At 60.2% G+C, this 19,306-nt stretch overlaps 2 protein-coding genes across 7 annotated transcripts; both read right to left on the bottom strand.

Moving 5' to 3' along the window:
• Window positions 1-19: 19 nt before the first annotated feature.
• On the bottom strand, window positions 20-4,876 carry LSMEM2 (leucine rich single-pass membrane protein 2). Of its 3 annotated transcripts, none has more exons than XM_032868116.1 (4): window positions 3,745-4,876; window positions 1,098-1,211; window positions 819-1,004; window positions 20-636 (listed from the first exon to the last, which is right to left on the bottom strand). In XM_032868116.1, exons 1-4 carry the CDS (start codon window positions 3,764-3,766, stop codon window positions 503-505), a joined length of 456 nt encoding a protein of 151 aa, XP_032724007.1. In that variant the 5' UTR covers window positions 3,767-4,876; the 3' UTR covers window positions 20-502. The 3 variants fall into 3 exon arrangements, with proteins under 3 accessions (XP_032724007.1, XP_032724008.1, XP_032724006.1); XM_032868117.1 differs by having other exon boundaries at window positions 1,098-1,208; XM_032868115.1 differs by lacking the exon at window positions 3,745-4,876 and having other exon boundaries at window positions 1,098-1,436.
• A 214-nt stretch (window positions 4,877-5,090) lies between these two features.
• On the bottom strand, window positions 5,091-15,898 carry SEMA3B (semaphorin 3B). Of its 4 annotated transcripts, none has more exons than XM_032868109.1 (18): window positions 15,790-15,898; window positions 11,941-12,127; window positions 11,062-11,219; window positions 10,834-10,896; window positions 10,313-10,432; window positions 10,138-10,231; window positions 9,845-9,964; window positions 8,885-9,030; window positions 8,682-8,793; window positions 8,498-8,567; window positions 8,276-8,420; window positions 7,739-7,958; window positions 7,390-7,481; window positions 7,239-7,280; window positions 6,843-7,000; window positions 6,686-6,741; window positions 6,452-6,591; window positions 5,091-5,936 (listed from the first exon to the last, which is right to left on the bottom strand). In XM_032868109.1, the coding sequence occupies exons 2-18, from the start codon at window positions 12,047-12,049 to the stop codon at window positions 5,535-5,537; spliced, it is 2,247 nt and encodes a 748-aa protein (XP_032724000.1). In that variant the 5' UTR covers window positions 12,050-12,127; window positions 15,790-15,898; the 3' UTR covers window positions 5,091-5,534. The 4 variants fall into 4 exon arrangements, with proteins under 4 accessions (XP_032724000.1, XP_032724002.1, XP_032724003.1 ...); XM_032868111.1 differs by having other exon boundaries at window positions 11,941-12,142; window positions 15,790-15,872; XM_032868112.1 differs by lacking the exon at window positions 15,790-15,898 and adding an exon at window positions 13,519-13,571.
• Window positions 15,899-19,306: the final 3,408 nt, after the last annotated feature.

The raw sequence follows: 19,306 nt of genomic DNA, 5'->3' as shown, positions 1-19,306 counted from the left end.
GGTCATTAGCTCTGGTTATTTCTGCCTGCCTCCCGTCTGCTGTCCCCGTGGGCCCTGCACCATCTCCATCTCATCTTTGCCTTCTAAGACCGTCTCCTCAGGTGGCCGTCCTCCCCATCCTCAGAGCTCTCCTGCTTGAGTGCTGAGGCTGGATCCCTGCTGGGAGGCCTGGCAGAGTTTGGGCAACTGGGGTGGGGGCAGCTATTTCTAGATTTGAACCTATGTCTGGGGGAAGCCAGAAGCTGCTGACAGGCCACAGAAGGAGCCAGGAGGTTGGTATTGCTTCCTCTGACCTTGGGCCACGCAAACCAGGGCCTTGGCACCAGAAAACCTGGCCAGCCCTGGCCTGAAGACAGGAGAGGCGGGTAGCATGTGGTCAGGTCAGACTCTGGTACAGAAACCTCACCAAGGAAGTAGTGCAGAACGGTGGGTCAGGAGAAGCCTGCCTTGGCCACTTTATCCCAGCCCCCCCCCATCCCCAAGACCTAGTCCCAGTGGTGTCTCAGCTGGGTGCGGGGGCCTCGCTGGAGTTGAGTCTGCGCAGCTGGCTGAGGCTGGCCAGCCGGAGCCTGAGGAGCGTCTCTTCCTGGGTGCGCAGGGTGTGTGCCAACACGCGAAGAGACTCGCTCTGCAGCACTGGGGACAGGTGGGAATGAGGGGATCATCAGACCTCATGCCACCCCACAGCTCCCCACCCTTTGCTGCCTCGGCCTCAGCAGCTGCTCCCTCCAACCATGCAGAAGGAAGTGCCTTCCAGGCCCTGCTCCTCACCCTCGGTCCCCACTTGCTACCCACACCATCCATCTGTCTGTCCGTACCGCTCAGATAGACAGCCAGAATGGCGAGCACCAGGCAGGTGAGCACCAGCAGTGCCAGTATAATCAGAAAGCTTCCCCGGCCTTGCAGGGGACCGCAGCCAGCCTGGGCACACAGTGACGGGGGCAAGATGCCCAGCAGCTCGTCCCATGGCTGCGCCTCCTCGGCCAGGTAGGGGCGCAGCGAACCTGGGGGGCAGATGGGGCATCAGGAGGGTAGGGGGTGTACCTGCCCTCCTCCCCTCTCCCAGTACGTCAGTCCCGCCGCCCTGTCCCCCTCACCTCCACTGTGCAGGTCACTGATGGACTCTACCCGGTGCAGCCGCACCTCCTGTGTGTAGCTGGGGGCCAGTGGTGCCCTGCTCCTGGGGCTCGCTGTCAGTGCCACAGTGTCTGCTGGGACAGGGCAGGACTGATTCAGCCAGCAGGCCACCACCCCCTCCCTTCTTTGAGGTGGCTTCCAGCAGCAGCAGGGACTCAGAGAAGATGGGAAAGGACAAAGGGAGTTTGGCTCCAAATGCCCCAAAAACTGACTCAGAAATGATCCTTGTTTGGGAACCAGGATGACCTCGGAGCCCCTTGGGCCTGGTAACACCCACGACAGCAGGAGGTACATCTGACTTGCTCGATTTGGCTCCCCACCTCCCCCAGCAAGCACCGGAAGGACTTTCAGGCATTCCTCTGCCTGCTCATTCCTAAAGAGTTATCAGCCTTGGAGAGCTCAACTGACGGCGCATGAAATTTCATCCCTGCTTCTGCTATCACTTTGCCCTGCAGACCCTATGAAGTAGTCACCAGGCCAGACCCATTGTCTGGCAACTTTGCATGCCCCACAGAAGCACCCCTTTCCTAGCTGGGTGCCACCTGTCCCCCAGGGCCTGCTTTAACGGCCTCTGAGATCTGTGATTCAGCTGTACTTCTGTGAACCCCGCTGTTTTCACTCAGCCTTGTAACAGGAGACCTGCCTTTGTTATCAAGCTGTTCCACATGTTCCAGCAGCCTCCCTTTGAGGCTGCCTGGGCATTTAGGTTGTTTCCAGTTCCCTTCTGAAGCTAATAACCCCTAGGAAAGGACATGCATCAGCAAGTATGAAGGTTTTTCCCAATTTCCTAATTGTTAATAAGGACAGATTACTAGAAGCAAAGCTACTGGCTTAAAGAGCAGGGGCTTCTTCTTTAAGCCATCATCAAACTGCCCTCCAGAATGGCTGTCCATAGCCCCCAGAAGGGTATATCACCACCTTTAGGCCTTTTCACTGAAAAAAAAAAATTACATACATACATGTGTACACGTATGTTTGCCAAACTGGGAGATGAGGAAAGGCCTTCCTTGACCTGTTTGATTGGTTTTTTTTTTTAAGATTTTATTTATTTATTTGACAGATCACAAGTAGGCAGAAAGGCAAGCAGAGAGGAGGAAGCAGGCTCCCTGCTGAGCAGAGAGCCTGATTCAGGGCTCGATCCCACGACCCTGAGATCATGACCTGAGCCGAAGGCAGAGGCTTTAACCCACTGAGCCACCCAGGTGCCCCTTGATTGGGTTTCTTTGCCTGGAATACCTTCCTTATCCATTCCCAGCCTCTGCCCACTTAGTCACTGGGGTATCTGTACTTTTCTTGTGATTTCACTGATTTTTAAACCCATCAAAAATATTTTGTGATTTCTAAAAAGTATATTTTACTTTTTTTTTTTTTTTTTTTAATAATCTTGGCTCTTTATACCTCCAGATACCCAGCTGGACGCTAAATAACAAAGCAGGGGGGGCACTGAGGGAATGCCTGCTGATAGGGGCAAGGGTGACTGGGCCCTGTCTGTCACTTTCAGAACAAGAACTCAGCCTTCATGATTTGCTTGAAATTGGCCCTTGAGATGCCTCAGAGCAGAAAGAGATGCTGCTAGTCACGTCTGGGTGATGGGTTGGGGGTCACAGTAAATTCCTCTCTGCAGCTGGCTCTGCTTTCCCCACTTTTTAAAAATAATATTTACCTATTTGAGAGGGAGTGTGTGTGTACACACAAGCAGGGGGAGGGGCAGGAGAGGGAGAGAATCTCAGGCAGGCTCCAACACCCTGCTGAGCACAGAGCCCGACAGAGGGCTCATCTCGCCACCCTGAGGTCATGACGTGAGCAGAAATCCAGAGTTGGGTGCTTAACGGACTGAGCCACCCAGGTGCCCCTTCCCCACCCTTCCTAAGTTGAACTCGGATTCTGTTCATTCCCAGGAGAAAGCTTGATAAACGTTGTTTGGACCCCAGAAGGAGGCAAACATCTCCCATCACTACTGGGGGCTGGGCACCCCGCCCCCATCCAGCTGAAATGTTGAAAATGTGGTAAGGGAGTTGACCGGCTGGGCCAGAGAATCGTGGGGCAGCTGGTCAGCCCTGTTCTGGCCCCACTGAACCTCTGTACTTGGGTGCAATGGGGCACTTAGGCGAGTGGCCACCAAAGGCCTAACTAGCTCTAAGCTGGGCCAGGCCAAGGGATCCCAACTAGCCAATAGTTAGGTCCATTTTAAGCTCAAGCTGGAGGAGGCCGGAGATCTACCCACTCCCAGTCTCTGGGCCACATGCCCAAAGGCTTCCTGGAACAGCCTGCCCGGATCCCAGCTTCCTCCATGAATGAAGAGTCTAGCTGGCCAGGCGTCTGCCCTGCCCACACCCACTTGGGCACAGCCTATAGTTGACCAGGTAGCTCCCCCCAACCCCTCCCTGTCCTTAGCAGGGGAGACAGGCAGGGCCGGAGAGGACGTGGGATTCCAGATGTGGTAAGCCCTCTCTCCATGCACAGGGGGTAGGTCCCTTTACTCAAGCTGGGACATGGTGACTGATGACTAGCCAAGGAAGTGAGGTCAATGGGATGAGGCAGGGCTGCTCCAGAGTCCACAGGGTCACAGGACAGGGGACTTGCCCTCCCCCATTAATGCTCTCCTACCTTCCTGGGTCTCCTCAGGCATGGCGGGCGGTGGACAGTTGGGGGGCTGATAATAACACCCAGTAGTACGACAGGATGAAGGCAGCAGTGGCTCCTCACAGCCTGGAAAGGCTAGCTACCTCCCAGCCCAGGCCTAAAATAGGCCTGAGCTCAGCCCACTGGGCTATATTTAGAGGGGGCAGCCCTCAGCCCTGGGAATGGGTAGAGTGACCCAGTGGGGACTATCTAGCTGGTGATGGAGCCCAGACCAAAGTACACCTCCACTAATGCAGGTGCCCAGGGTCTTTCCTGGGGAACTCTGCCACCCCCGTATATGTACAGGCCTTGGTGTCTTTACCCAGACAAGCAGCCTCACGCTCACCTCCAGCAACGCCCCTCAGGGCAGCTGAGACCTGAGCCTCTCTACCCCCAAAGACCTCTACTCAAAGCTGGGTCATCTCTACTCCAAACCGATGGACAAGCACCTAGCCCTGTGTGACCTGCTGGCCCCAGGGACTGGGGTGATGGATAACAAGCCAGGGACATGAGGGCCCCCAGAGGGGGCGGAGACACACCTACACATGCAGGTACTCATGCTGGTCAGTGGGCAAACTTAGATTGAAGATTGGTATTTCTGTTAATAAGCTTACAAGCTGGGGGAAGGGATTGCCCCCTCTCTGACCTCCATTTCCTCATCTCTAAAACAGGAATGACAATGGTTCCTCCCTGGCACAGGACACAGGAGGATGGAAATACAGCCACATGTCAGAAGCACTTAGCACATGCAGTTTAGAACCTTCCTACTCTCCAAGGGTATACAAGTCACACACGGTGTATGAGGAGGCATGGTACCACTTACCCTTGAAGGGAGGAAGTGGCCGATCTTAGGGCCCGCACTCTGCTATTGGACCCCTGAGGCCCTCCTTCCCAACTGGGACAAAGCAAGACAATGAGCTCTACCTCCTTAAACATCCCAAATCCATCACTTCACTGTATCCCTGGCCTCCTTGATGTTCCTTGAGCACAGCAACCTTGTTTCTTACCCTGGCTGTTCCTTCCAAGAAGGCTCTCCCCTGGATACTCCCGCAGCTGGCTCCTTGTTTAGCTCAAATGTCACCCCCTCATTGATGCTTTCTTCCATTATTTTACATATCACCCAATTGCATTTTCTTCATAGCACTCAGCCAAGAAATTCTATTATTCAGAATACACTGTGTATGTCAGTAGGACCCCGAAAGGCCCACAGAATCCCCTCGGTCACATGGAAACCATCTTTAATCCTCACCACAGCATCCTTAGCAGAAACTGAGGTCTAGAGACCACGAAGAAGTTGCCCAAGGCCACACAGCAAGATCTAGCACCAGCGGTTGCGTGCTGGGGCCGCTCCAGCTTCGGCTGATAACGTGTTTATTGCATTAGTACAGTCGGCCTGCCCCACCCCCACCCCCACCCGCTCAGCCTGTTCACAGCTTTCTGCTCATCCCCCAGGGAGGAGGGCCTTCCCCGAGGGTGGCACTCCGGGCACCTCCTCCGCCCAGGTCGTTGCTCTGGAGCCCGCATCTCTGCCTCCTCGCGACCAGCAGGACCCCGTGCCCGGCCTGGGCCGTCCCTCCCAGGGCTACATTCAAAGGTTATCCTCTGTTAATAAATAAGCTGGCGAGGCAGCCCCTCGGCCAGGGCCTGTCGGTCGGTCGGTCGGTCTCCATCGGCCGGGGACCAGTGTGCAGGGCCCCGTAGCCGTGGGTCCCCCAGGGTCTGTACTCCCGCTCCTGCCTGGAGTCGCCTTCCCTGTACCCAGCCCGGAGGCCGAATCACCAGTGCGCCGCGCTGCGGGGCCCCCGCTCTGCGCGCGGCTCGGGGGCGTGCCTTCGGCGGTTTCGGCCCTTCCTCCGCGATTCGGGAGGCGGTGGGCGCGACTCGGGCTGCAGACGACACATTCGCAGGGAGCTAGCGCCACCGCCGCCCGGCTCCACCAGCTGCAGGAAGTCCCGGTACCAGAGCTTGGGGCCTGGAGGGGCGACGGGCGCAGCCTCCTCGGTCCGGGCCAGCCTTTCGGCCTGAGCGGCACTCAGCACGTGTAGCGCCAGGCGACGCAGCGGCTGCGAAAAGCCCTGCTCCACAGCCGCGCACAGGTACACGCCTGAGTCCCCGCGCCGCAGCCCGCGCAGCAGCAGCCCCCGCGTCACGCGCTCGGCGCGCTCCTCCGCAGCCACCTGCAGGCCGGGCCAGCGGGAGGCGGGGGCGTCAGGGTCGGGAACAGCGAAACCCGGCTCCAGGACCGGCCGGGAGATGCAGAGGGTCACCAGCGGCCGAGCAGGAGTAGGATAGAGGCGCCCGCAGGGGCACGTTCGGAGGCTGGGGTCACTGGGACCGGTGGTCTGAGAGGGGATCCCCGTACCGGGCAGGACATGGGGGGCGGCGCAGGGAGCGCAACAGGAGGAGCGAGGGCGCGACTCCTCTCGGACAGGGGCGGGGGGGCTGGGTCTGGAGTGAGAGGCCTCACCGGGATGCGGCGTGCAGGGAAAGGACCAGGCCTCACCCGGGGGCGGCGTGCAGGGAAGGGACCAAACCAGGGAGAGGGGCAGGTTAGGCGGAATCTCACTGGGCGGGGCTGCACCTCGTCTACAGGTGGGAGCCGGCCGAGGGCCTCATTGGCTAGGGCGGGGCCTCTCCTGAATGTAGGGGCGGGGCCAGGGCGCGTTGAGGAGCCCCGCGGCGGGAGGCTCACCTGGGTGCGGGCCGCCTCCCCCGCGCGCTGGAAGGTCCATTCCACGCGTGCCTGCAGCGAGCGGGGCTCACACTCTAGGAAGGCGCTGCCGCCCTCCACCCCGAACACCTTCCACTCCAGCAATGTGGGATGGGACGAGTCTGGGGAGGGCAAGGGATTGTCAGATTCAGGCAGGGCAGGGCAGGCCGTGGCGTCTTCGAAGGCCGCTAAGTCGGGGCAAGCTGGGGCACTCACCCCCGGAGCACAGCGTACTGGGGTCGCCGTTCTTCACGTCTTGCCGCCGAAACCGCCTGCGGGGAGCAGGGCACGTGGAACTTCCATGAGCTCTTCTTCCTTCAGCCAGCCAGGTGCCACAAAGGACTCCGGATGGCCCGCCCCCGACCCGGCCCACCTTTTAGCGCTGGGCTGGAAGCGCGTGCACGCGGCCCCGTCCCAGGCGCAGTAAGGGTCACGCGCCAGGCAGCATTCGGCGCAGGCACGGCCATGGGCAGCGCAGCGGTGCAAGGGGATCTGGGCCACTGCGCTCCGTGAGGCAACGTACAGCTGGTGCTAGGGGGCACGAGGGGCTCCGGGCTGACCGAAGGCAGCTCCGTGCCCGCCTCCCACAGGTCAGAGATCCCTTACCCCACTTGACAGATGGGAACACTGAGGTCTCAGGTCACGCAGTCTAGCGAAGGCAGAACCTATTCTCAAACCCGGGATTCGAACTACCAAGGGAGGCATGGGGGTTGGGGCACTCGGGGAATGCACTGGGTCCCTTTTACCCCCAAGCCTTCTGGTCACTTACTCTCTTGGAAGAGATTTGCATGCTGGTGATAGCAGCGGAGTCCTGAGAGGGAGAGGGAGCACTGGGATCAGGGATCAGTGGGGTGGGGTTACTCCAGGCAGGGGCGGCATGGAGGCTGAGGTGGGGAGAATGGGGGGAGGCTAGATCTCACCTCAAATACGTGCAGCTCCTCCAAGAGCAGCCCCTCCCCGTTAGGCCGGCTGCCGTTGGGGACCGAGATCACCTTCAGCACTGTGCCAGCATCTGCAAGGATGAGGAGTGAGTGACTGACTCCTTGCATTCCCTGATAGCTAGGGCTGGAGGTCTCCTCACTTCTGAGCCTTTACCCTCAGCATGGTTGGGTCAGTGAAGAATGTGGGTTGGAAGAATAAGAGCAGCATCCAGAAGGAGATGGGGGCATAACCCGGGCAAAGATGCGAAGGTGAGCCTGGACAGGGGCAGCTTCAGTAATGGGCAGAGTCTAGACTGGGTTTAATGAATGGTCATGGCAGGCCACTGACCTGTGCCAATGAAGAGGACGTCGTAGTGTCCGTCAGCAGCTGCCACACGGTCTGCAGTGATCTGGGTGAAGGTGTATCCGGCACCCACTTGTAGGAAGAGAGGGCGCCCACCCACGGGCAGGACTGAATTGTACATGAGAGGGTGGTTCCGGGCAAACTGAATGACGTCATCAGGGAAGTCCTTGGTAGAACTGAAGGTGCCAAAGGTCTTGCTGGGGCACTGGGCGGTGGGGAGGAGGCGCGACAGGGATGTGGGTATGAAGATCTGGTGGGCCCACAAGAGACCTCCAGGAACTGGGAGTGGGACTGCTAATGGATAGAGCCTTGCCCTGGGACTCTGAAGAGAGAAGACCCAGCCCTGCCTTTGGGAGTCTTAGGGAGAAATATGGCCTTGCTTTTAGAAGCCTGTCTGATCAAATTGATGTTTATCCACCCATAACAAGAGGAAGAAACCACATTCACCAAGAAGATCCCAGACCAGATTCTCCACCCCTGAGACTTCGAGCAGGTTGTGGTGGGAATCCTGGGGCTACGCACCATGCCTGGCCGGGGGTAGGGGACACGGCCCTGATAGGACACCCACTGGTGCAGGGGCCCTTCCTTGTGTGCAAAGGGCCCCAGAAAGGCACGGCGCACGTCGTTCATGCTATACACGCACACTGCAGAACCTTGGAAGACGGTGCTGTGGGCGAAGGCATGAGTAGAGTGAGGGGCCCAGCAGAGCCAGGCCAGTCCCTCCCACGACCTCCCGACCCTCACCTGGATGTGGAGAACACGGCATAGAGCAGCGGGCTCCAACGGTCCCTCAAGGACAGCAGGAACACATCCTCTGTGGGGAAGGGGCCCAGTTGGGGGAGGGCACACAGCCCTCAGGGTGGCTGGGCTCCTGGGTCTGGGGCACTGCGCTCCCTTTCCCCACCTCCACCCTCCTCCTGGCACTCACGGAGCTGGTCGAAGTGCGTGTCACCCTCTGCACCGGGCACGGAGCACACCAGCCGTGCCTTCAGGAACGTGGTCCACTTGTTCACCAGGCTGCGCTGGCCACCCACATCATTCTGCGGAGCCAATCAGAGGGTGTGAGGGGGAGCCCCAAAGAGGCAAGAGGGCAGGGGGGTGGTCACAGGCTGTGGCCCAGGGACTCCTCACCCGACAGATCTGGCCAACACGGGACACGGACAGGCGCCCCAGTGCTGGTGCAGCTTCCACTGCCGACTCACGGAAGAAGAAATAGATCTTGTCATCATCGGGATTCTCGCTCTCTGGGATCCAGAAGACCTTGACAAACTTGGGCTCTAGCAGCAGGAGGTGTGAAGTCAGCATTCCCTCATGAGACCCATACACTCTCTCTCCTAACTCCTAACTCTGCTGCCTCCAGAAGCCTGCCAGGCAGCATCTGAGCACCCAGTCTCTAGGATCAAGTTCATTGGGATGGCCCCGCAAGTTCACGCGATCCAGATGAGGGCCTGTGAGTCAAGAAGCAGCCACAAGAGGGCAGCAGAGACCGAGACTACCTGGAGAACCCACCTCAGCCCCGCAGCTCCCCAGGCCAGCTGGCCAGGAAAGGAGGGAGATGGCCAATCAGTTGTACCTTCACTCACGGATCCTACTCTTGAACAGGAGGCAGGAGCCCCCGTTCTCCTCACTCTTAGAGCAAGTGATTCAGCCCCTGATGGTGGAGACCCCTTATCCTCTCCTGCGTCTAATCCTTGGTTTGTTCCTGCGCCAGATTCTTTGCTCTAGTTGCTCTTTCCCTCCATCCTGCGGGGCATTTGGAATCAGCTCAGCCCCACTCCCCAGCAGACTGGCTTCCTTTCTCGTTCTCCCACCTGGTCTCCTTTTCCCGTTCTGTCCGTGCATTGAACAATCTCATGGCCATTGGAACTGATCTTACGATGTATTCGTTCTGAGTTCTGTGAACTCAAAGAGGGCGGAGGCCCCATGTCTTGTCTGCCCTACAACCCCAGTCCCTGGCACAAGGCTGGACCCATACTAGCTACCTGGTGGGACCCCGGCTGCACCCACTGCTCACTTCTGTTATGGGCCTTCCTTGGCACCTACCCTGTGGGGGCCAAGGGCCCCCTCCCCAAAACCCCACCAGCCTTTCACCATTGAGCCAGCGGGAGTCATGTGGTTCTGTTCGGAGACTCGGACGCTGGCCCAGGCTTCGGAAGATGGTGAAGTCCCGGCCCATGAGGTCTGCAGCCACCCCTGAGTACAGTTCTTCTCCTGCAGACAGGGTGAGGGCCGCTCAGCCAATCTGAAGTTCTCGGTGGGGGATGGAGGTGGGGCGTGCTTGGAGAGCTCTGGCAGTAGCCTGGGAGTCAGTGAGGCCGTGGGGGAATCTCTGGGGCTCTCAAGAGAGTCGAGAGTCTCTGAGGGGCCCTAGCCTTTGGACTCACCCACAAGCACGGAGGCAGCCCGATGCCTCGGGTCATATGGACTCTTGCCCTTCCCGTCCTCTAGCCTCCGAAGGTCCAGCCGAAGAATGGGCTCCTGGGGAGGGCAGGGGGCGGTTGTTACTTCTGGACCTTTCTTCACCTCCCAACCTCCCTCTCTGCCTAGAGCTGGACTTACCTCCAGTCGGTGGCCCACCTCCACGAATGCACAGGTTGGGTGGAAGGCCCCCGTGCCACAGGCCAGCAGATGGGTGCGGTTGTAGGCATGCAGCAACTTCACGAAATTCATGCACTCAGTCTAGTGGGCAGGCAGGGTCAGGGACAATGAGGCCTCCCCCAGAGAGGCAGCCTTAAGGAGTCCCAGCTCACCAGTGGCACCTCACCCCTTCCTCTCTTCTGCATCAGTCCAGGCAAGCACCAACATGGGCTGTGGTGACCCGCGTGCCCTTGGTGACCAGCCCGGCCCACCTCTCACCAGAAGGCACGCATGGAAAAGCACAGGCCTGTACGTCCCCCTGGGACTCAGAGGCCCCCAAGAAGAATCACATGAGCCTCCACCCTGAGTCACTACCTCCAAACTTCAGCCACCTCGACCCCCTGCCCCTATCACAACCAGAATAGGCAGGCCTCTGTCTTGGCGCCACTGTGTGTAAAGCAGGGGGCTGGCCTCCCCGCTCCCACCCTGAAGCCAGCACTCACGCCAATGTCTTTCCCTGCCCAGTTGCACTCCTCTCGCCATTCCACGGGGGCCGGCCAAGCCAGCTACAAGGAGGTCAGGGGAAGGGGACACAGGTCAGGGCCCTTGCATGGTCTCTGTGCAGAGAGTGTCCGCTCAGGGGCCCATCCCCCTGGGCCTCTCCAAACAGTCTGGAGTAGGGTCCTGGGGCTCCTTCCCTGGGCAGTGCCAAGGCTGGGGGTCCCTGGTACCTTCTTGGCCCGCTTGCTGATGTTGTCCAGGCTGAGGGAGGCCACATGGTTCTCAGCGCCCACAAACAGGCGTCCTCTTTCCTCGTCCACCAGCAAAGCTTCATAGCAGCAGGTCCTCTCCAGCCTGAAGGTCCGGAGACCATGCCGGGCCTGGAGCTCTGCAGGGGGTGGACACCACAGAGGATCTGCCAGCCCTGCTGGAAGCTTCCCCTAGACCCTGCCTGTCTCTCTCACAGGTCATGGTTGTACATGGGACCTGGCCCACACACATGTGAGATTCCACATGTGTGAGTTTCCACTGATGAAGACAGGCCCACCCAGGTGTGAAACTTCCATGGTGGGCAGTGCAGCATCACCCCCAACCAAGGGGCAAGCAGGTTGAGCTCCTTGGGCAGGCATGGACAAGCAGTGTCTGCAGGCAGGCGCACTGGGAGGCCGGGGTGCCGGTGAGGGTGCCGAGCATGTCCGGAAAGCCAGAACCCCAACCCTAGCATGGGGGTTTCCTGCCACCAGCCTGAGCTCAGTGCGATGCCATTGCTTAGTGACCAGTGACCGGCCTCCTGTGTAGGGGGTGTGGGAAGGAGGCTCTAGTGACCCCCACACCTCAGTTTCCCTGGGGGTGGGTCGTGGATGGGACCCAGGCAGGATCTGTTGCCATGGGAATGGAAAGGGGTCTTCCTGGGAAAGCAAGAAGAGAATGTGCACAGAAAGTCGGGTGGCTGAGGCCAGGACAGGGTTAACTGGAGATGGCCTGAGAGTGCCCCCAATCAAACCTGGGCCAGTGGCACAAAGCAACAGCAAACGCATGCCCCCTACCCTCACTGGGACCCTCTCCCGCCCACCATGGGCGGAGCCCTCCCGCCCACCAGGTGCACCTACCTTGGAAGGAGAGCCGCAGGCGTGGGGTGCTGGGGGTCGCATCCCCCCGCACTGCCGCCCAGAGCAGGGCCAGGACCGGGATCATGGCGGCAGCCCCGGCCCGCCCCATCCTGGTGGCTCAGGGTGCTCCCAGTTCAGCAAGCGCGTGCGGAGGAGCCTTGAGCCGCCCTGGACTCTGCCCCAGGATCTGGAAGAGAAGGAGCTGCAGCAAGGACGAGGGCGGGAGGCTAGAGGGGGGAGTCCCCAGGGATCAGATTACAGCCCCTAGGGGAAAGAGGCTGGGGGGTCGCATTCCACTTCCGAGCTCTCCCCTCCCTGAGTGTGCCCTGCCTGGCCACAATCACAGACACACCCACGCTGGGCACACCCTCGGGGTCACCCCCACACTGGCAGGCGCCCGCCCCACCACGTCACCCTCCCCAAGAACCCCCCCCTTCCCGTAGACACGCTCACAGGCATTAATTCACAAACTGTGTGCCTACTTCTTGCCAGCCTGGGACACTGGGGGACACAGACAAGGTCCCTATGCAGGAGAGGGCAGAATGCCAACAAGGACTCAGATCAGTGCAGTCATTTCAGAGGGCGCCAAGTGCAATGAGCAAAACAAGCCAGTCATGGGAGTGAGCAACAAGAGGGGGTCAGGCCTCTGGAGGTGGTTATGCACCCACGGGCCCACAGAGAAACAGAGGTACCTTTGGGGCTGGAGCTGGAGCCAGTGGTGTGGGCGCCCGTGACTTTGAGTATTTCTGAGGGTCCCTTTGTGCATCTGTATTGTGTGTGTGTGCGCGTGCGCGCAGACAGGTGTATGTCCATGTCTGCGATGGCATGCGTGTGCACTTTGCAGACACTCGTACATGTGTGTTATGTACGTGTGCATTACGATTGTGTGTGCACACACAAGTGCATGCGTGTCCCTCGGCACACCGGTGAGTAAATACAACCACAGGGACAGTCACTGCCTGCAACTCTGAGAGCGCCTGGATAGCCACTCCTCAGGAAGACGTCTGTCCAGGAGCCCCAAGGACTGCGCCCCCCCCACCCAGGCTGGAGGGAAACCTCAGCTTCTACTTGGAGGTGATTCCCAGTAGGACATCGCAGTCCTGGCTTCCTGCTTGACCCCTCTCTCCCCACCTGAGCCTAGAGGGGGCTGGTTACACAGAAATTCTGTGGGCTGACTTCAGACCAAGAGGAATCAAGTCGGGGGAGAGCCAAGGGTCTCAGGCAGCCTCTCACCCCCACTTCAGGTGAGTTGCCCGGCCCTCTCTGAGCCTCCCCTGCCACCGCACCTCTCCCTTCCCTGCTTTCTCCCTCAGGTTCCCCCATCTTTGAACCCCTCCAACTCTGCACCAGAGCCCTTCCCCTGAACCCCTTTTGTGGGGCCAGCCTCTGGCTGCAATCCCCATCGTCCTTCCCAGAGCTGGCGGGGCAGGTGCTGGGCACAGGAGCCTTGGCATGGGGCAAGGTCCCGGGGTGCCATCAAGCAAAGGGCACAACTGCCGAGCCATGTTCCAGACTGCTGCCCCCAAGCCCCTGCCCAGTTCTGCAGCTCCCAGACCCCTCCCAGGCTAGGACTCCCACCTCCTGCTGTCCCTCCACTGACACTTGCCACTGCCTCTTCTGAGCCCGTGAGGTCTGCAACGCCACAGAACACCCGGCCACCTTCCCAACTCCACCAGAACTCAGCGCCTCTTCACCCCAGCCCCAGCTCGCCCGGGAGGAGGGGAGAAGCCTGGGGACTGTAGGGCACCCTATGACGGCTCCTTTAAGGAGCAGCCCCCGCCTCCACGCAGCCGGCCACCGCCCCACGGGCAGGCAAGTTTACGGGGCGGATCGGGTGACCAGGCAGGAGTTGGTGGCCAGGCCAGTGTGGAGCGGGCACAAGGGAGGGGCAACCCCTCCCCTGTCAGGCCTCGGGGCAATAGGGTGCGCCCAATAGCAGTCCAGTGCAGAAGCAGGGCGGCCAGTCAAGGCGAAGGAGGAAGAAACCATATAGGGCCCCCTCCCCAGCCCCAAAAGGCTCTGTGAAGCAGGCAGAACAGCAGGTCCAGGGGACTTGAGGTCTTCACCGGTCCCTACACAGCTGGAGCTGCAAGTGGGTAGTGAGGGCCTCAGCTGGGAAGGGTCTGGGATCTTGGCCTGAAACTGAGTCTGGTGGACGACCCCATTCGGACTGCTAGGGGTCTACTCTGGAAGGGCTGAATGTTGACCGTAGCTGAATGGGGCCCTCGGGTCTACGTGACAGGGCTTGAGGATGGCCTTTCACCCCTCAATCCCCCCAAAAAGGCATCCTCCTGGAACCTCCCCAAGGCTGGTCAGCAGCTTGTCAGTGGTCAGTGAGGGAGGCTGTGGTTTCCAAGGGCTGTGGCCCCTCTCTGGCCAGCTCTCCCGGAGTAGGGGTGTCGGTGCCTGTTCCGGGTGGGGCCGGGCCCTGCTTTCCTGAGTCTCAGGACCTAGTGTTCCTGGACTGGCCTGGCTGGCTGGCTGGCTGGCAGGCAGATGAAGGGAGGGCCTCCAGGGGAGGACCAGGGGCCTTCGGGAGAGGGAGTAGAGGGATGCACCCCAGCCTGGGCTCTTGGACTTCCAGGATGCAGCCTCTTCCTCCTCCCAGCTTTTGCCTTGGACCTGGGCAGCCTCCCCCGGCCCCACGCAAGCAAACAAAATTCTTCGGCTGTTTACAATTTTCCACCCTAGCCGCCAAAATCAGCAAGTGCATTTGAGGTCCCCATCCACCCCCACGGTGCCCCCTTCCTGCCCCCACTGCTTTTAGTTCTTCAGGCTCAGGGTCCCAGTCTCTGTTTCATTCCCTCCAAGCTCCACGTCCATACTGAAAAGCAGGACCAGGAACCCCCCACCACCACTATCTTTCCAGCATCTTGGGGCTGCCCCTTGCCCACTGGAGCCCTCTGTGTTGCTTTCCTTGCCCTAGGTGAGTCCTCTTCCCTGGGGCAGGAAGGGAGATCTGCAGGGGTGGGAGCCCAGGGTGTCCCCCAGGGTCTTTGTTCCTCAGCCACAGGCCCAAGTATATTCCAGACTCCGGCGGGGGGGGGGGGGGCGGCGGGGGGGGACTTCATGGAGGCAGCCCTCCAGGAACAGCAGTGGGTTACACTGCACTCCGGGAGTTCCTAAGGATTCTAGAATCAAGCAGCCTGGGCCTGAGTCTTGACAGAATGGAGCAAACTAGGAAAGGCAGCTAGGGTCCCTACTCCTACCTGCAGCCCCCCCACCCAAAGGCCACCTCAGACTCCAGGCCTCTACATTTTGCCAGGGTAGCCACGGGCAAAAGCAGCCTGGGTTCTCGCCCCAATGCTGCCTGTCAGTACCACAGCCTCCAAGGCCTTGGTTTTTCCTTCTGGAAATACTTCATTGTTGTGCCAAATCCTACCACCTGCCTTCTGGGCCCTCACCCTCAGCCGGGCCCGCCCTCAGCCTGGACTCTGGGTGGTGTGGCTGGGGTAGGGCATCCATCTGAGGAAGGCCAGCGTCAACCCTCCCAGTGCCCAGCCTGGGCTGGGTCAGACCTTGGCTCCCGCTTACACCTGCTTTAACCATCAAAGCTGGTGACTCCGACGTCACAACCTTTCCTACTTCTGGCCACGTGGGTACTAGGACTCACTACCCTGAGGACTTAGGCATTGAGTGGGGGTGGGCTGAGGGGCAGGAATGAGCCCAGCGAAGCCTGAGGCCTGACTTCTCTGACAAGGTACTACCCACCCCGAGGCCGGGGGAGCGGGGGGGGGGGGGGGGGGGGGGGCGGGCGGGGGGCGGGGAGATCTCCTGGGAAATGGTGTGGGGGCCCTTCACCACCCGCCCCCAGCCTGGAATCCATGCTCCCGGAGACCCCTGGCCCACCTTTTTGGAAAGATCAGCTCTTCCCCTCCTTGCCTGTTCCCCTTCCCTTCTGAGGGCCATGTCAGGGCTGAGGTGGAGGGGCCGAGGGCGGAACCGCCTGGAACCCTGGGCCTCTGGCTGCGGCCCTGCCCCCACCCGCTCCGCCCCAGCCCTCCGCCTCCTGCACATTCCTCCTGGGCTGAGGTCAGCCCCTCTGGGATGGGGGAGCCCCCCCCCACCAGCCACATCACAGCTCTCCTCTCGCTCCTGTTTTCTTCATTGCCCAGCAGGGTTGGGGGGGCGGGGAATAGGGCAGGGGGTGGAGCCTCCCTCTCCCCTCCTCCACAGCCTAGGGGAGTAGTGGGGGGGGTGCCAGGAATGCCAGTGTAGACCGGGGTGGCACTCCAAGCTTATTAACATATATTAACATAAATGCTATCTTCTCTTAATCAGCATGGGGGGGGGAAGGGGGAGACAGCTGCCCTGGAGTGCAGGTTGAGGGGCTCGAGATGGTGGGGTGGGATCAGCACCCTTAGTATGCTGGGAAGGGTAGGGTGGGGTCAGGACGGCTCCTCACCAGCTGTGTGTTCTTAGGGAGACACTGAATCTCAGATCTCTACTCAACTGCCCTGCGATTGCAGCAGGGGGCAGGGTGGGGGAACAGGTGTCTGCTCTTGGTGCCATCTCCGCACCGGGCAGACCCCTCACTGCTGCGTCTTTCAGCACAGCTTCACTCCTGTCCCCCACCCCCGCCCCCAACACGACGACTGCCGCCACCCTCCACCTGAACTTCCGTCCCTCCCTGACCCCTGGGGACTCCTCAGTCTTCTTCCTCCTGGTCTCCAACCCAGCCCTGGCAGGGCCCAGGTGCCCATCCCTTCTCCCTGAGGCCTGATCTTAGGGAGACCTTTAGGGCCGCCCCCGCCCCCCCCCCAGTTAGCCAGACAAGTCCCCGCCTCCTCCCCCAGCAGCACGGAGACCTGACCCTTTCACTCTCCCCCAGGCTGTGCCCCTGTGGTCTTTCTGCCCTCCTCCTCCCCCCAATACCTCCCGTCTGCAGTACCCCACTACACACCTCAGAGACCTGGCTGGAGCTTGGGGGCTCCCAGGCTCAGCCTTAGCTGACCCCACCAGGGCTCCGGGCACCCAATTTCCGGAGGGCAGCAGGGCTTTGCTTGGGCTGTGCCCTCCACCCTTTAGCCCATCCTCTTTGCCACCTGCTACACTCTCTTCTTCACCATTCAGTCTTCAGATCTCCCGGTGTCACTTCCTCTGTGAAGCCCCAGATGCCTAGAATACCCAGGGTCGAGCCTCTCTGCAGGCCTCTGGGTCCCCCAATGGCTGTCATCACAGGAACCAGCAGAGGACAGGCACAGAGAGGGAGGAGAGAGAATGCCTACAGGAAGCCCTTCTACCCTCCTGGGCATGCTGAGTCCTGGGGATGGGGTGCGATGGGAAACTGATGGTCAAGTCCTTCCTTGACCCTGCACCATCTCCTCAGGCCTTGACTCTCTCCATCCACAACGAGGTTGGAAATCAGAGTCAATGGGAAAGAATATCAAACCTATTTTTCTCCTAAATAAGATCACCTGTGGGGCTTATTTCATGCAAGGGGAGAAACCAAGATAGGGAGGAGAAAGTGATCCATGGTGCTGAGCCCCCCCTCCACCCTAGTGCCCATCACCGTTATTAACCAAAGAGCCGAGTGGCTGACAAGTATGGACACACTCACTGTCACATAGCTGCACCATACCCCACCTGGCCTGATGCCCTCCTTGAATGTGTGATGCGGGCTGGCTTTCCCTCTGGGAGTCCAGGAGGGTTTAGGGGAATGCGTAGCCCCACGACAGGGATGTGGGCCCCCAGGATCTCTTGTCAGGCCAATAGACAGGAAGATTGAGCTCAGTTGTTCGGGAATGACTGTGAACCCAGAAGAGAGCCAAGAGAAGCTACGATCCTATCCCGGCCCACACCCTGACTCCCAGGGCAGCTAGGACCTTGTCGCTCATGCCACAGACCAGGTGGCTGGAGTCAGGGCTTGTGTTCTCCAGCATCCTGGCTGGCCTGGCATTTTGGATCTGGGATGGGGTCTGTTGGGGGGATGATTTGAGGAGCTCTGGCTGCGTGGGGAGTAGGCATTCCTGACATCAGAAGGAACAGTGGGGCCACCCAGCAACACGGTGAGGTGTTCTTCCAGGCCTTGACAGCCCCTGCAGTGTCACAGGTTCCAGATCTCATGGGTTCCCTCCCCATTCTGCGCCTGGAATCTTGGCCTCCACCCACCTGTCATGGAGGACCTGGGCCCGAGCTGGGGAGTGGCTGCCCATCTGGCTCCTCTCTGCAGGGTCTCCCTAGATCCTGCTCTCCTAAGCCCTCTGGCTCTCAGAACTTGTCTTTCTTTCCAGCTGTTTCCCCACCCTGCAGATGGGTTAAAAATACCAAGGCTAGCACCACATCAGTAGCCTGAGCAACTATTTGGAGTAGGGTGGGCCCTCTGAGAGGTGGGTCAGCCTCATGGAAGTCTGCATCAGCTGGCGACAGTCCACTTCATACAGGGACCCACAAGTTTAGTCTGGAAGCAAGAGCCTGGGTCCCTTTCCCGGCTCTGCCTGTCTAGGGGTCCCAGGCCTCATAGCTGCAAGCTACCCATGACTGGGGCCAAAAAGATGGGGCTCCTTAAGCTGGGAGTGCTTCAGGGTACACAGGGCCAGGGAGCACTGAATCTCTCTAGCTGCCCTCACCCCGTGGTCCCAGGGATGAGGTTCAGCCCCAGGAAAGCTCTAAGCATAAGGGGATCCCCAGAAGTCAACCGTCTGGAGTCCCTCCCTTTGGGGTGCAGGACACCTGGGATGCACCACCCCCACCCTCCGCTAGCCCCAGCTGCCCCCCAAGGCTGGGAATTTCCCAACTGCCAAAGACAAGGAAGAATTGAAAGGCCACCCCCGCCAGTGCTGGGACAATGGGGCCTTATGCCCTCCAAATCAAGCAGGGGTAGGAAGGCTGAAGGCAGGTGGGAGCCTAGCTGTCTGCACGCAGGAAAGAAAGGGCTGCTTGCCAGGACCCCACCCAGACCCGCTGCAAGCTAGATTCAAGGGGATCCTGGCCAGAATCCTGCAGGGCCCACCCATGGAGAGAGGCACTGGGTGCGTCTGGCAGACAATGCTGGCCACTCAATGCTCCCTCTGTGCGGGGGTTCCCCTCAGGAGGTTAGGAAGGAACCATCTCCGGCGCGGCTTCCTGCTGGGCGGGCTTCACGGCCCCGGAGCCCCGGCCCCGCCCGCTATCTGGGGCTCAGCGGGGTCCAGGCCTGACCGCCGAAGGAAGGCAGGGATCCTGGGTTGGGCGCGGGATCCTGTTCTCCTTGTCAGCCGGCCCTCGGCCCTCAGTCCCGGAGGCAGCAGTAGCAGGAAAGGCCCGAGGTACTGGGGCGGCAGCGGAGGCTGGGGGGCGTTGATCTCCTTCCGATCGGGCGGCCACAGCCTCTCATCTCTTGCCAAACACTCGGGGGCCCTGAGGCCGCGCGGGGACTGGCAGGTGT

Source organism: Lontra canadensis, unplaced genomic scaffold (assembly GCF_010015895.1).
Source record: "Lontra canadensis isolate GAN:19392208 unplaced genomic scaffold, GSC_riverotter_1.0 scaffold35, whole genome shotgun sequence".
In the NCBI taxonomy this organism is placed as follows: Eukaryota; Metazoa; Chordata; class Mammalia; order Carnivora; family Mustelidae; genus Lontra; species Lontra canadensis.
This window is presented reverse-complemented; position numbering and strand designations above follow the sequence as displayed.

Bases quoted from the DNA above. Each gene is read 5' to 3' on its own strand.
- SEMA3B (XM_032868109.1), bottom strand. From the start codon at position 12,049: ATGGGGCGGGCCGGGGCTGCCGCCATGATCCCGGTCCTGGCCCTGCTC. The intron at 7,281-7,389 runs GTGAGATCTAGC...TCTCCCTCTCAG, and splicing joins AGGAGCTGCACGTATTTGAG to GACTCCGCTGCTATCACCAG. The intron at 6,742-6,842 runs GTGGGCCGGGTC...TGCTCCCCGCAG, and splicing joins TTCCAGCCCAGCGCTAAAAG to GCGGTTTCGGCGGCAAGACG.
- LSMEM2 (XM_032868115.1), bottom strand. From the start codon at position 1,431: ATGTACCTCCTGCTGTCGTGGGTGTTACCAGGCCCAAGGGGCTCCGAG. The intron at 1,005-1,097 runs GTGAGGGGGACA...TCTGCCCCCCAG, and splicing joins CAGTGACCTGCACAGTGGAG to GTTCGCTGCGCCCCTACCTG. The intron at 637-818 runs GTACGGACAGAC...ACCTGTCCCCAG, and splicing joins TCTGGCTGTCTATCTGAGCG to TGCTGCAGAGCGAGTCTCTT.